At 42.5% G+C, this 14,809-nt stretch overlaps 1 protein-coding gene across 5 annotated transcripts in view; it reads left to right on the top strand.

Moving 5' to 3' along the window:
- Window positions 1–14,809, top strand: part of ILKAP (ILK associated serine/threonine phosphatase) — a 33,796-nt gene that overhangs the window by 12,600 nt on the left and 6,387 nt on the right. For all 5 annotated transcript variants that reach the window (XM_054479422.1, XM_063648187.1, XM_063648188.1 and 2 more), the window contains 6 exons: window positions 1,637–1,756; window positions 3,372–3,498; window positions 6,342–6,448; window positions 7,518–7,611; window positions 7,895–7,982; window positions 9,447–9,568. In XM_054479422.1, coding sequence (XP_054335397.1) covers window positions 1,637–1,756; window positions 3,372–3,498; window positions 6,342–6,448; window positions 7,518–7,611; window positions 7,895–7,982; window positions 9,447–9,568 — 658 coding nt within the window. The remainder of the gene's footprint in view (window positions 1–1,636; window positions 1,757–3,371; window positions 3,499–6,341; window positions 6,449–7,517; window positions 7,612–7,894; window positions 7,983–9,446; window positions 9,569–14,809) is intronic.

Here is a 14,809-nt window from a genome sequence, read left to right as displayed (position 1 = left end):
TTTAAAGGAAGATAGTTTCACATCCATATGGGGAAAACTGGAACCTGTACAGTAAGCCACAGGACACTAATGGAGACCTTTGGGAGAGATACTGTTGGAAACATCTGTGTTGCATTATGCAGGATGCATATGTGTATTATGTTATACTGTTGCAGAAATAGGGCCTTGTGCAACTAATTTACGCTTCTTGAGGGCAGGAACATTTTCATTACTTTTTCCTCAGCACTAAGAAATGTCTGACACAGGGAGTTCGAGACCAGCCTACCCAACATGGTGAAACTCTGTCTCTACTAAAAATACAAAAATTAGCTGGGTGTGATGGTGCACACCTGTAGGCTGAGGCAGGAGAATCGCTTGAACCCAGGAGGTGGAGGTTGTAGTGAGCTGAGGTTGCATCACTGCACTCGAGCCTGGGCGACAGAGTAGACTCCGTCTCAAAGAAAAAAAAAAAAAAGACACCTTGTGTTTACAAAAGAAATTAAAAAATTAGCTGGGTCTAGTAGTGGTTCCTGCTTTCAGTCCCAGCTGCTCAGGAGGCTGAGGTGGAAGGATCACTTGAACACAGGAGTTGGAGGCTGCAGTAAACTATGATCATACCACTGCATTCTAGTCTGTGTGACAGAATGAGACCCTGTGTCAAAAACAAAAAGAAAAAGAAATGTCTGGCAAAGAGTAGGTTGAGTAAGTAAACAAGTACTTGCATCTTTTTTTTTTTTTTTTTTTTTTTAAGAGAAGCGTCTTACTACTTTGCCCAGGCAGGTCTGAAATGCCTGGGCTGAAGTGATCCTTCTGCCTCAGTCTCCGGAAGTAGCTGTGACTGCAGGCATGTACCACTGCATCTGGCTATTGCATACTTTTATACCTAAATGCAGAGAACATTTCAAGTCATTTATTAGGACAGCAGCTGCCCTTATTGGAGATTGATGTGTTAGGCACTGTGACAAATGCTCTTCCTACTTGTCCTAACCCATTTTCAAACATCCCTTTGAGATGACAGTATTCTTACCATGTTACACACAGGTGAAGACAGCTGAGACTGAAAGGTTAAGTTGCACACCTCTTTGAAACTTGACTTTTCTCATTTCAAACACATACACTGCAGATTCCCTTAGCTTTGAGTACAGATTCATCCTTTTGCTAGTGGGAACAGCTGTGGCAGCCTTATTTTGCCTTTGAAAGGATGTATTACAGTTCTTAAAGGCTGCCATTTACCTCATTTTGAGCCTTTTCGGGTACTTGTTACTTTTTGGAACGTGATTAGGATATGTTAGTTTGCTTACAGATTTTGTAAGTGTTTGTTTAACACTAAGAGCCTGTGGATATAAAAACATGTATATGCTCCAGGCCGAAAAAAACCATGTATTTTTACCACTGGGAAAAGTCTTTTACAAACCCCTTCAGCAGGGTCAGTTTGACTCAGGGCCTGGATCTTAACTTTATGTTCTCTCACTGGGGGACCCCGCCCCTGCCCCCCCCCCCGCCAACCATGAAGACACAACTCCTGGGTCTGCCTGTGTCTGCCAGTCCTTGCTTGAAATGACCTTGTCTTTGAGTGCTAGGATGAAGCCCGGTCTACTAGTGACTTTTTCCAACAGTCTACAGCTGTGTTTCTGTCTGGCTTTTACTTTGTTTCCAGGTTCTCTTGCCACGTCAATATCCCAGATGGTAAAGAATGAAGGGAAAGGAGCAAAGAGAAAAACCTCCGAGGAAGAGAAGAATGGCAGTGAAGAGCTTGTGGAAAAGAAAGTTTGTAAAGGTTTTCAGACAATTTGAAAACAAATGTATTAGACTTCATATTTTAAAACAACCCAGAGCAAAACCAGTTTCAGCTTTCTAATAATACTTTCTTTTTATGTCTGTATTTAAGAAATGAGTAGGGTTCCCTTTTTGCAAATGAATTTCCAAGTTTCTCTGTGCTTTCTCTTTTCATGTACATCTATCTCTGATCCTACCTTTGATCAGATAGGAAACCTACATTTGTTCCTCAAGAGTTAAAAAATACAGGTGGTTTTTTTCTTAGCCTTCTGCAGTGAATGGTTAGTTTTTTGACCACCTAGTCAATCTTTGTTTGCAGTTTGTCAATTAGTGCTTTGAATTATGTGATTTAGCTTAGTAGGCAGCTTCCCTAAGCCTGGAAAAAGCCGTTGAAATTTGTAGTCGGTTGTGTAACTTGTCAAAGTTAGTGAGGAAGAAAACGAAAAGTATTAACTAAAGAGAATACTTCAGTTGTGGTACTAAAGTATTCTTGAGCTGTGGGATTTTCTTTCTTTTTTTTTTTTTATTTTTTTATTTTGAGACGGAGTCTCACTCTGTCGCCCAGGCTGGAGTGCAGTGGCACCATCTCGGCTCACTGCAAGCTCTGCCTGCCGGGTTCACGCCATTCTCCTACCTCAGCCTCCCGAGTAGCTGGGACTACAGACGCCCTCCACCACGCCTGGCTAGTTTTTTGTATTTTTAGTAGAGACGGGATTTCACCATGTTAGCCAGGATGCTCTCAATCTCCTGACCTCGTGATCTGCCCGCCTTGGCTTCCCAGAGTGCTGGGATTACAAGCGTGAACAACCGCGCCCGGCCCGAGCTGTGGGATTTTCATTGACTGCATTGTCCTTTGTCACAGATTACCTCAGTGAAAGCTGTATGATGCAGGCAGAGGTATGTGAAAAAACCCACTTGTAGCTTTGCTGGGAAGATGTCATCTTCAGCTTAGCTTGTCACTTCCCAGAAGACAGCTCTTCACAGTGTTCATTTTATTATTTGTCTGGCATTAGGTATCAGAAAATAAGCTTAAATGCGTCTAACCATTAAATGTAAATAGATCTCTGCCTGCATTGGAATCTTTTATCTTTTTCTTCCTCAGTTGAAGTAAAAGCAACCGATCTTACTGTTTGTTCAAATTCTTCACCAGCCTTGAACATGGAAATATGTATTTTCAGGGCATCTTAAGGGCTTTTGAGACAGACTTTACTGACTTGCATTTGTCTGACTGACTTGCATTTGTCCTTATTCAATTATCACAAGACTAATTTGCACATGATCCTTTCCCCTGATTTGAATCTCACTTCTCTGGGATGGCAGCACATACCTTGCCCTGGTGCTTTGACTTATACCCTAGACAGAGTTGTTTTGTGCTCACTGACTCCTCTTTCGTGTCCCTGTGCAACCTCTTAGAGCTCATCCTGTCCAACAGTGCTCCGATTTTAGTTATAGACTTGCAGCTGGGGAGATGCCTTAAGGGGTATTGCTTATTTGTTTGCGCCATTAGGATATTGCTGAGTCAGACAGTCATAGTTCCCTCTCATTTGCTCTGGGACTAGGGTTTCCAGAGGGTTGGGCACAGTTTTCTATTGGCTTTTTTGTTCTCTTTTCCTTAGCCTCTTCGGTGATCTTTGGTCTGAAGGGCTATGTGGCTGAGCGGAAGGGTGAGAGGGAGGAGATGCAGGATGCCCACGTCATCCTCAACGACATCACCGAGGAGTGTAGGCCCCCATCGTCCCTCATGTGAGTCTCATGTGGTAGGAAGCCCGGCTGGCATTAACATCTCCTGGGTTCTGACTGGCATTTTGGACTGGCTAGTTTGTATTTACTAGAAAATCTAACACATCACTTGATTCTACATCAGTGATTCTCAGCTGGGGTTGATTTTGCTCCCCGCCCAGGGGACGTTTGTCAGTGTTTGGGTACATTTTTGTCACAATTGCGGGAGGGAGTTGTTACTGGCGTCTGGTGGGTAGAGACTAGGGATGCTGCTAAACATCTTAGAAGCACAGGGCAGCCCCACAACAAAGAATTGTTCAGCCTGGAATGTCAGTAGTGTCGCGGTTGAGCAGCCCTGCTGAACGGGAGATGACGCTTCATGACATGGCTCTGCAGCGTGTGTTACTCCTTACCAGCAACTGAGCAGCTTCTGGCAGAGAATATTTTTAATCCATGACCTAGAAGATAAGAGTTGGAAGCCACTAATTAAAGTATGAATGGTGATCAAGCAGAGCTAGTATAGATAATCAGGGCCCAGGAAGAACAAAAGTCAAAATGATGACAAGGAAAAGACAGACAATGAAAAATTAGCTGCAACTATACAAACTAAAATGAAGCCTTCTGGATAAGCTCTTGGGCCTGGAGAAAAAGAAACCAGAAGGTAGGACATTAAGTTGGCTGTTAACATACATTATAGTACATATTTAATAATATATATTACATAGGTTACATAATTCAGAATTACATAATAAATACATTATGTACCTTTACTGACACCAGTTGGTCATCAACATACAATGTGCTGGAGCCGTTTGGGCTGATGGCATTTGTCCAGTAGATGAGATCTGCTCATGGAGATGAGGTGATGGCTGCTGCAGAGCAGCTGATCATATGTAGAGGGGACGAGATACACACCCGTTGAGACGGTCTTGCTGTCTTGCTCAGGCTAGAGTACAGTGGCACAATCACAGTTCACTGCAGGCTTGACCTCCTAGGCTCAAGCAGTCCTCCCACCTCAGCATCCTGAGTAGCTGGGACCATAGGTATGTGCCACCACAGCCGGCTAATTTTTTGAATTTTTTATAGAGACAGTGTCTCCCTAAGTTGCTCAGGCTTGTCTCAGAGTCCTGGGCTCAAGCCATCTTCCTACCTTGGTCTCCCAAAGTGCCGGGATTACTCGCAGGAGCCACCACACCCAGCCTGGGGTTTGCATTAAAACCAGGAAAAGGACCTCTGGAGCCCAAGAAGGCAGATCCTTTGAGTGTAAATTTAATTGGGAACACTAAATCATGCCTTGCAAATAACAGGCAGTAAGAACAGTTCTGAGTTATAAACCAGATGAGGTTTTTTTCTCATGGCTCAGGATGTCCTAAATTGAAAAGGAATTCAAAAAAATTTGAAAGAAAAGCAGCTCTCTAGAATAAATGTCATTTCTCATAGGCATTTTTGGTTTTTTTTTTCTTGAAATAGTTTATTTGATGTCTTTTATTCCATATATGTGGGTTTTCTGGCAAAATTTGAAAGGGGAATGGGAATAAGAGTAGTAAGATAGGTTTTAAAAATGAGATATTTAAAATTTATTTGAGTAACAATTCTGTAATATCCTCCCTGCTCTTATACAGTCATGTGCTGAATAACAACATCAAGTCAGTGATAGACTGCATATGTGATGGTGCTCCCATAAGATTACAAATTTTGTAGAGATGGGGTCTCGCTATGTTGCCCAGGCTGGTCTTCAACTCCTGGTCTCAAGTGATCCTCCTGCCTTGGCCACCTCCCAAAGTGTTGGGATTAACAGGCGTGAGCTGCCATGTTCAGCCATAATACCATGTTTACTGTACTTTTTCTATGTTTAGGTATGTTTAAATACATAAATACTACCAGTGTGTTACAACTGCCTATGGTATTTAGTGCAGTAACATGCTGTACAGTTTAGCCTAGGAGCAATAGGCCCTACCATGTATGTAGCTTAGGTGTGTAGTAAGCTACGCTGTCTTAGTTTGGGTAAATATGTTCTATGATGTTCACACACCAAATCACCTAACAACGCATTTCTTGACTGTATTTTTTACTGTTTTCGATAAATAACTTGATCTGTTTCTTAATGTTTAAAATCAAATCTGATTTAAATAGGAACAGAGTTCTGAATTTTAGTTTTGTTGTCGTGAAAAATCAGAATTAACAAATCTTGATCTTTGAAGCAAATGTGAGTTTTAAACATTTAATGTAAAATACTGTGAAAAGTGTTACCGCTCTTTTAGAATATTAGACCTTTAGCAGGTCTTGCAGTCTTCACCAGAAACACTCCCACACCTACACACACACAAAGTGTTTTTTTTTTTTTTTTTTAGACGGAGTCTCGCTCTGTTACCCAGGCTGAAGTGCAGTGGTGCGATCTCAGCTCACTGCAAGCTCCGCCTCCTGGGTTCACGCCATTCTCCTGCCTCAGCCTCCCGAGTAGCTGGGACTGTAGACGCCTGCCACCACGCCCGGCTAATTTTTCTGTATTGTTAGTAGAGATGAGGTTTCACTGTGTTAGCCAGGATGGTCTTGATCTCCTGATCTCGTGATCCGCCTGCCTCGGCCTCCCAAAGCGCTGGGATTACAGGCATGAGCCACCACACCTGGCCCACACACAAGTATTTTTTTTTTTAAAAAAAAGATAAAATGCTGTGAAAGTTATTTAAATATTTGTCTCAGTTAAAGCCTTTTTTTTTCCCATTTGTAACAGTGTGACTGGTGTCTTAACCAGTGTGACTTCCTCTGACTTACTAATGTTCACTCTTTGAGACAAAATTTAAAAGCTTTAATGGAAAAGTGTGATTTTTGCTGTGAGAATTTGATTAACTCTCAATTCATTCTTTCAGTACTCGGGTTTCATATTTTGCTGTTTTTGATGGACATGGAGGAATTCGAGCCTCAAAATTTGCCGCACAGAATTTGCATCAGAACTTAATCAGAAAATTTCCTAAAGGTGAGACTGAGAACTAAATCAGTTGATACTCATTTTGGTTATTGCTGTTTGGATGGCTGTGTGAAGCAGTCAGATGTGTCATTTTGGCTTTAGCAGAGAATCATTGATGAGTCTTAAGAGTGGTGCTGAGGAGTGGACTCCAAGGCTTCCAGGAGTAGCGGCCATGCAGGTGTGACTTAGAATGGCACTTCTCATGATTCTAAGTGATAGGCACCTTTTGTGAATTGTCTTTGGGTTCAGTTAGTGTATTGCCTTTATTGGAAAACTAGTAAAACCAACTTCAAATGGCACTGTGTTATATGTGAGGAAACAGAGATTGTTCTGGCTGGGCACGGTGGCTCACACAGCACTTTGGTAGGCCAAGGCCAGAAGATCACTCAAGCCCGGGAGTTTGAGACCAGCCTGGCAACATAGGGAGACTCCATCTCTACAAAAAAAAAAACGTAACTGGATATGTTGGTATGTTCCTGTGGTCCCAGCTGCTCAGGAGGCTGTCGAGGGAGGATTTTCTGAGCCCCAGGAGGTTGAGGCTGCAGTGAACCACAGTTGCACCATTGCACTCCAGCCTGGGTGACAGAGTGAGACCCAGTCTCAGAAAAAAAAATTAAAAAAAAAAAATAGGGATTGTTCTTAATCATGCTTGAAAATCAACTGATGTGCAGAAATTACAAAAACAAAATGGCCAGCCCTGGTGACCCACGCCTGTAATCCCAGCATTTGGGAGGCCGAGGCAGGTGGATCACGAGGTCAGGAGTTCGAGACCAGCCTGGCCAATGTGGTGAAACCCCGTCTCTACTAAAAACACAAAAATTAGCCTGGCATGGTCGCGCGTGCCTGTATTCCCAGCTACTCAGGAGGCTAAGGCAGAAGAACCTCTTGAACCTAGGAGGCGGAAGTTGCAGTGAGCTGAGATCACGCCACTGCATTCCAGCCTGGTGACAGAACGAGACTCCATCTCAAAAAAAACAAAAACAAAAAACAAATAACAAACAACAAACCAAAATGACAGTGGGAGGAGGATAATCTTCCCTCCTTGAGAGATTGTTTTCTTTTGGCCCTTCTGTAACAGGAGATGTAATCAGTGTAGAGAAAACCGTGAAGAGATGCCTTTTGGACACTTTCAAGCATACTGATGAAGAGTTCCTTAAACAAGCTTCCAGCCAGTAAGTATAACTTGATGATGAAGTTTGAGTGGACTGTGCGTGGTGTTTTCCTAAATGCATTTCAGTCTTCTGATGTGGTTTAACAGTATTGCTCACTGTCTGAAAAGTGCGTAGCACTCAGTAAGCTCTTATAACCATTAGCTAAATCTAAAACAGAAAAAAAGCAAGTATCAAGGAAATGGTCCATTTTGAAATATAAGATACTTCCCATTGAGCTCTGGAAATTAGTCTCAAAGTGCTAGGCTGTTGGTGGTGACTGTGTTTCTGATGTGTTTCCCCCCAGGAAGCCTGCTTGGAAAGATGGGTCCACTGCCACGTGTGTTCTGGCTGTAGACAACATTCTTTATATTGCCAACCTCGGAGATAGTCGGGTATGTGGCTCTGGAGCCACCCACTTAGATGACAATACGTTTTATGGGGAAAAGACTTTAGCACGTACTTGTTGAATAAGGTTAAAGTGATGATGTCTGGTTGAAACCTTTCTTCTGGGGTTGCTGCAGAGTGTTCTGCTGCAGTTTAACTTCTGGGTAAGGGAACAGCAGCTCAGCTAGAGGCCGTTTGTTCTCTGGGGAACTTATGCCCTATGATAGACTTGTGCTTTAAAACCCAGATCCCGTCTTTTTTGTTTCTTTTTTCCTCCCGTGGTTTGTGTGTGTGATGCTGTGGATCAGAATGTAATCAGTATGCAAGTAGCCTAAATCATCTTTTATTTCCTTTCTCTGACCTTAGACAGTAATGAATGAAAAGCTTTAACCCCTGCCTTTCAAAGTTACTGTGATTTCAGAGTAACTTGAGAGCTGTAGCTAGAAAATACCAAATGAGGTGCCATTCATCCCCTGAGCCCGGTCCCTGGCTGAGAGAGAAAGCCCAGGGTGTTGTTCCCCCTGGTGACAGTCGTGGGGATGCTGTAAAGCCTACAGGGTGCTGCTGTGGAAAGCTGGATGCAGACCCTGCCTCCTCTGCGTCAGGACCATATGTTCCGTTCCATTGCCACTTTTTCAGCCGGCCTCATTGCTCCTTCAGCAGTCACAGGAACCAAGTGACTCCACACTTAAGCAGCATCTTTAGACCTCTCCCCACAATGCTTTTGGGGGGATGATTCATCAAATACTAAGGGCTAGGGGTATGGCAGGGACTATAACAGATGACAGCTCCTGCCTGGTGGAGTTTATATTCTGGTGACCCTTTAGTAGACTGGCCTTAGCCCACATGTGTTTAGACCACATGACTTCAGAAATAGCAAGAGGAAAATTGGCAAAAAATAAAGACTTAGGAGTCAGACCCAAATTTGAATCCTGGCTCTGCTCTTTGACTTTATTGAGTTACTTATTCTTCGTGCCTCAGTGTCTTCCTGTAAAACAGACACAATGAGCCTGGCAGGGGTGAGAACACCTGGAGGCACTGGTGTGGACGGCCTACCTGGCACTCGGCCAGCATGCACAACGCTTGCCCTCCTCTTTGCCTTCGATAGGCTCATGGACATGTCTCTGGCCTTGTAGACTCCAGGCTAAAAGGGACCTTGATACTTGTTGAGTGCTTCCTTTCATGTCACAAATGTGACAACAGCCAGAGTGAGCGCTTGGCTGTAGTTATTCAGCAGAGTTTGCACCAGAGTTGATATCAAAACCGGGGCGACTCTCTCCCTAACTGTTGTGTCTTTGACACTTCTTTGCTGCTTGATTCTCTGAACTTACGTTTATCAGCAGGAGGCTGAATGTGAAACTTCATTGTTAACTCTTTTCTTCAAACTCCATTGTTAACTGTTTTTTTCAACTGGTACCTTTAGATTCTGCGCCCACTGAATTTCATGACTATTATAATCTCCATCTTCCCAGGCGATCTTGTGTCGTTACAATGAGGAGAGTCAAAAACATGCAGCCTTAAGCCTCAGCAAAGAGCATAATCCAACTCAGTATGAAGAGCGGATGAGGATACAGAAGGCTGGAGGAAATGTCAGGTAACCAAGGGACTGAGAGGAGCTCATGGGAAGGAGGGCTGTTGGCTGTAGAAGGGTCCCAGGACCTTCAAGGAGTAGAACTTTCCCTGTTACGTAGTCTTCAGTGTGACGAGGCTCTGTCTGAGATCTAACACTGGTGACATAGGTGGATGACTGTTGTAGATTTCACATGTGTCCACGTGGAACGAAACTTGCCTCCCTACATTTGCAAAAGGACAAATTCATATTTACCATTCACAGTATTTTCTCTGTGCCTAGGAAGTTTCTTAAATACTGTCACTTTTTGTGGTGGTGGGCGCCTGTAGTCCCAGCTACTTGGGAGGCTGAGGCAGGAGAATGGCGTGAACCTGGGAGGCGGAGCTTGCAGTGAGCCAAGATCACACCACTGCACTCCAGCCTGGGCAACAGAGCGAGACTCCATCTCAAAAAAAAAAAAAAAAAAAAAAAAAAATACTGTCGCTTTTCGCATTGAATAAGTTACAGTTTTAGGTGAATTCTCCAGAGAGAAAATCTGAAGTTGTATAGACAGGTTAAGGAATGTCTTTGGACTTCTTGGGAACAACTGGCACAGAGGACCATGTCTTACTTGGCTCTGTCTTTTGCAGTTTCATTTCACTCTCTTTAAATCTTTGAAAACCATATGTCTGCTCTGGTTTTATTATCTGCTTCTATCCAAGGCAGCTAAAGGAGGGCATAAGTCTTTTCTTTAGAATTCCTCTTCAAGGACATTGCATTATGAATTAGACCAGGAGTATTTTCTGGTTTATTGTACAGTTTGACTATTAAAATTTTTTTTTCTGCCAGAGATAAGAGAGATGTCACCTCTTAGTATAAGACTGCACTTACCTATCCTTTGAAGTGTGGTTTCTCTTCTGTTGTTCATTTGGGGAAGCCTTTTTTATTGCTCCAGGCTGAATCTAGTCAGTGGTACAGGGAGGTTTCTGGAGAGTAGTTGGAACCCTTAGCATTTGTTCAAAAAGCTCCTGGGTTAGTAAGAAGCAGTTTCATTCACGGTCGCTGCAGTTTACATGAGCAGTGATGGGATTATAGGCCTGGTTTCAGGCCTCAAGCAGTGCTGTTTGCTCAGTTTTTGCCACCGTAACTACTGTCCTGGTAACTATTGTGGACAGTCATGCCTGAGAATGTGACTCTAACGTGAGTGTAAGCATCACCTCTTCTCCCCTTTCTTGTAAGTTTTACATTCATTTTGCCTGAACTCCTTGAAAATAATTTGATACTGACAGTCCTATGGCTGAAAGTAAGGCCAGTTGTGTTGCAGTTGCTTCCTATATCCCAGTCCTTACCTAATTCAGAGAAGTGTTTACATGCCTTACAGAAATCATTTGACAGTGTGGGCTTTGGGTGAATCCTTCATCTCAGAGAAAGGGAGCTGCAGGCTAAGAGACCAACAGCGTGGGTCTCTGCCCCTGAGTAGCAGAGCCCTCTTGTGGCCTGTTCTCCTGCCTGAGGCCAGGGCTGGCTCCCCCACTCTCAGCTTTTATTATTAAATTTTTCAGACATACAGAAGAAACTTTACAATAGTAAAACAAACATTTCCAAATCTACTAGCAGTGAACATTGTATCATGTTTAGTCTGTATAGATGTGTGTCAGGTTGAGCTGTTTAAAAGTTGCAGATATGATGACATAACACCCTAAATACTTAAGCATGCATCTCCTGAAGATAAGGACGTTCTTGACATAATTAATGAGAATTTTCACACCTAAGACAATAATATTTCCTTAGGTTATGTTAGGTTATCTAATATCCTGTCTATATTTTTATTTCCCGAGTTATCCCCAAAGTATCTGTTTCAAACCAGGGTCTAGTCAGCATTCATGTCTACCGTGGACTTGGCATTTCTTTTTCTTTTTTTTTTTTGAGAGAGAGAGAGAGTGTGTCTTGCTCTGTTGCCTGGAGTGTAGTGGCACGATCACAGCTCACTGCAGCCTTGATCTCTGAGGTTCAAGCGATCCTCCAGCCTCAGCCTCCCAAGTAGCTGGGACCACAGGCATGTGCCACTGTGCCTGGCTTTTTTTTTATTTTTTGGTAGAGACAGGGTCTCTGTCTGTGTTTTCCAGGCTGCCTTGGCCTCCCAGAGTGCAGGGATTACAGGTGTGAGCCACTGCACCCTGCCGAGACTCATTTCTTACCAGGCTTTGAACCATGTTATAGGCCAGCAGTTGTACAGAGTCACCAACATTCTGAACCTGCGTATTTTTTTACAGTGTTATTTCTGTATATTTCCTATAAACTGGAAGTTAGGTGCGAGGCCTTCTTTAGATTCAGATGAGATGTTTTTAGCAATGTTTTATGGGGGATGCTGTATACTCAGTAGTCCTTCACTTCAGTAGGCACGTAATGTGACCCTTAATTAAGTTGCCAAATCCCAGCACTTGGCTCCGGTGGTAACAGCCGGATGCTCCTGTTACCTTGTGTCATCAGCAAGTAATCTGGGGAGGTTCACTGGTACCTTGTGAATATTCTGTTTCCTGTCAGCCTTTCACCTAATGGTCTTAGCATCTCTAAATCATTATTTCGTCAGGGATGTCAAAGATGATTTTCATATTCTGTGATTCTTTTCACATGTATTAGCGGGCATTCTGTAAAGAAACTTCTTATCAATAAGAGAACATCATAGATTCTTCTAAAAAAGCAGCATCAATGTTTCATTCTGTCCTTTATCAATTTGAAAGGAAGATAGTCACCTATAGTTGTGGAAATTAGTGTTTTTCTTTCACCACTCTGCTTCTCTCCCTCCGTCCTTCCTTGGTGAATCACTGTGTGCCAGTTGACTATTCAGTGTGTTGTAATCACAGTCATGGTGTTTTCTGCTGCTCACTTTATTTCAGATACGGCCAGTGGAAACTCCTGCTGGCTGGTTCCTGTGTCCTTTTCATATGTGTATATTAATGTTTAAGAACCAAAATCCAGGCTGGGTGCAGTGGCTCACATCTGTAATCCCAGCACTTTGGGAGGCTGAAATGGGTGGATCTCTTGAGCATAGGAGTTCAAGACCAATTTGGCAACTGTGGTGAAACCCCATCTCTACAAGAAATACCAAAAAATAAAAAAAAGAGAAATGAGCCAGGTGTGGTGGCACACAGTTGTGGTCCTACTCAGGAGGCTGAGGTGGGAGCTTGAGCCTGGGAGGCAGAGGTTGCGGTGAGCAGAGATCACACCATTGCTCTCAAGGTTGAGTAACAGAGCAAGACTCTTGTCTTAAAAATAATAATAATAATAATAATATAATTGATTTACATCAGTGTAGGGAATAAATTTTTTTAAAAAGAGCCCAAATCCATGTTCTCGGGTGCTCAGTTCAGTTGGAGTGTCATTAGTTCTATGTCCACTCAAGACATGCAGAACTAGGAAACACAACACATTTTAAATCGCAAGCTTGGAGTACTATTTCTTACTCATATTTAACGTTACAGAGTTTTCCCTTCTTTGGTTTAATATTTGTATCTCATTTCTCTTAATGCTAGAAATCTTGGTTCTTAACAACAGTGTATTTATTTGTTAAAAGTTTCATAGTATCAAAATTATCACTACTAGGGGAGCAGAGGGCTCACACCTGTAATTCCAGTGCTTCGGGAAGCTGAGGCAGGAGGATCGCTCCATGTCAGGAGTTTGAGAGAAGCCTGGGCAACGCAGTGAGACCTTATCTCTACAAAAAATAAAAATAGCACCATGGAGCCAGTTCTGGTGGTGTGCGCCTATAGTCCCAGCCACTCGGGTGGCTGAGACAGAAGGGTCACTTGAGTCTAGGAGTTCTAGGATACAGTGAGCTATGATTGTGCCACTGCACTCCAGCCTAGTTGACAGAGTGAGACCCTGTCTCAAAAAATAAAAATATCCTAACTTTAGTTTGTGTTCCTTGCTGTTCTCTTGTCCTTAGAGTATACCTCACTAAAGCAGTACTGTTGGCACTGTGTGCAAAAGTGAAATAACTATTTTCACTGTGGTTATTTTGCCACTTTGGTTATTAATATTATTAGTTAGTTTTCCATTTATTTTTCTTCAGTTTATTGTTTTCAGTTTATCCAATTTATAAAGGGCTTTTTTCCCCTTTATAAATTACAGGGAGAAAATGAGAACCGCTGCGCATGGCTGGTGGGAATGTGAAATGGTGTAGCCACTATGGAAAACAGTATGGCAGTTCCTCAAACATTAAACACAGAGTTAGCATATGATCTGCAGTTCCACCTCTGGGTATATACCCAAAAGAATTCAAAGCAGGGACACAAACAGATATTTGCACACCTATGTTCACAGCAGCATTATTCACCATGGGGAAAAGGGAGAAGCAACCCAAATGTTTACTGACAGATGAATAGATAAGCAACGTGTGAGATGTCGATATAACAGAATATTATTTAACCTCAAAAAGGAAGGAAATTCTGACCCGTGCTACAAAATGGATGAACCTGAGGACTTTATGCTATAAGTAAAAGAAGCCAGATGCGAAAAGACAAACACTAGGATTTCATTCATAGGAGGTACCAGTCAAGTTCACAGAAAGTAGAATGGTGGTTACTGGGGGGTGTGGGGTATGAATTGTGGGGAATGAATCGTGGGGTTAGTGTTTAATGGGAACAATCTCAGTTTGGGAAGATAGAAAAAGTTCTGGGGATGGATGGTGGTGCTGATAACACAACAGTGTGAATATATTTAATGCTGCTGAACTGTACACTTAAAAATGGTTAAGATGGTAAATGTCATGTATATTTTACCACAATAAAAAACATGAAAAACTCCCTGTTGCATGCTTCAAAATCTAAATTGAGTAAAAAGACATTTAGAGATGTCATGCTTTCATCCCTGTCCCCTTCATCCTATTTCTTGATTCTTTCCAGTATTTCTTAACAAAAGTATGTAAATCTTTGTGCATTCTTATTTTTTTCTACTTTCTTACATTGAAGGTAGCTATGTGGCAGGGAATTTTTCTGAGAAGATTAAGACAAGTTTTATTTTTATTTTACAAGGAAGGCAGCTGAACAGATGGGAAGTTTACATATAGCATTTAAATTTAAATGTCAGTACTCTGTGCCTAGAACTTGATCAAGTGCAGGCCTCTGATAACCAAAAGTAACTGTTCTAGTATTGTACCTTTGGTTATCTCTGTAGCACTCATTGTATTAATACATTGGATTTAGGCATCCACCAGTCTTTGGATGGTCAGGAGATGGAGCTTCCACCTCCCAACCTTAACTTTGCAAACATCACTTGTGGATAGTC

The sequence above is a fragment of the Pongo pygmaeus genome, chromosome 11, assembly GCF_028885625.2.
Source record: "Pongo pygmaeus isolate AG05252 chromosome 11, NHGRI_mPonPyg2-v2.0_pri, whole genome shotgun sequence".
Lineage (NCBI taxonomy): Eukaryota > Metazoa > Chordata > Mammalia > Primates > Hominidae > Pongo > Pongo pygmaeus.
This window is presented reverse-complemented; position numbering and strand designations above follow the sequence as displayed.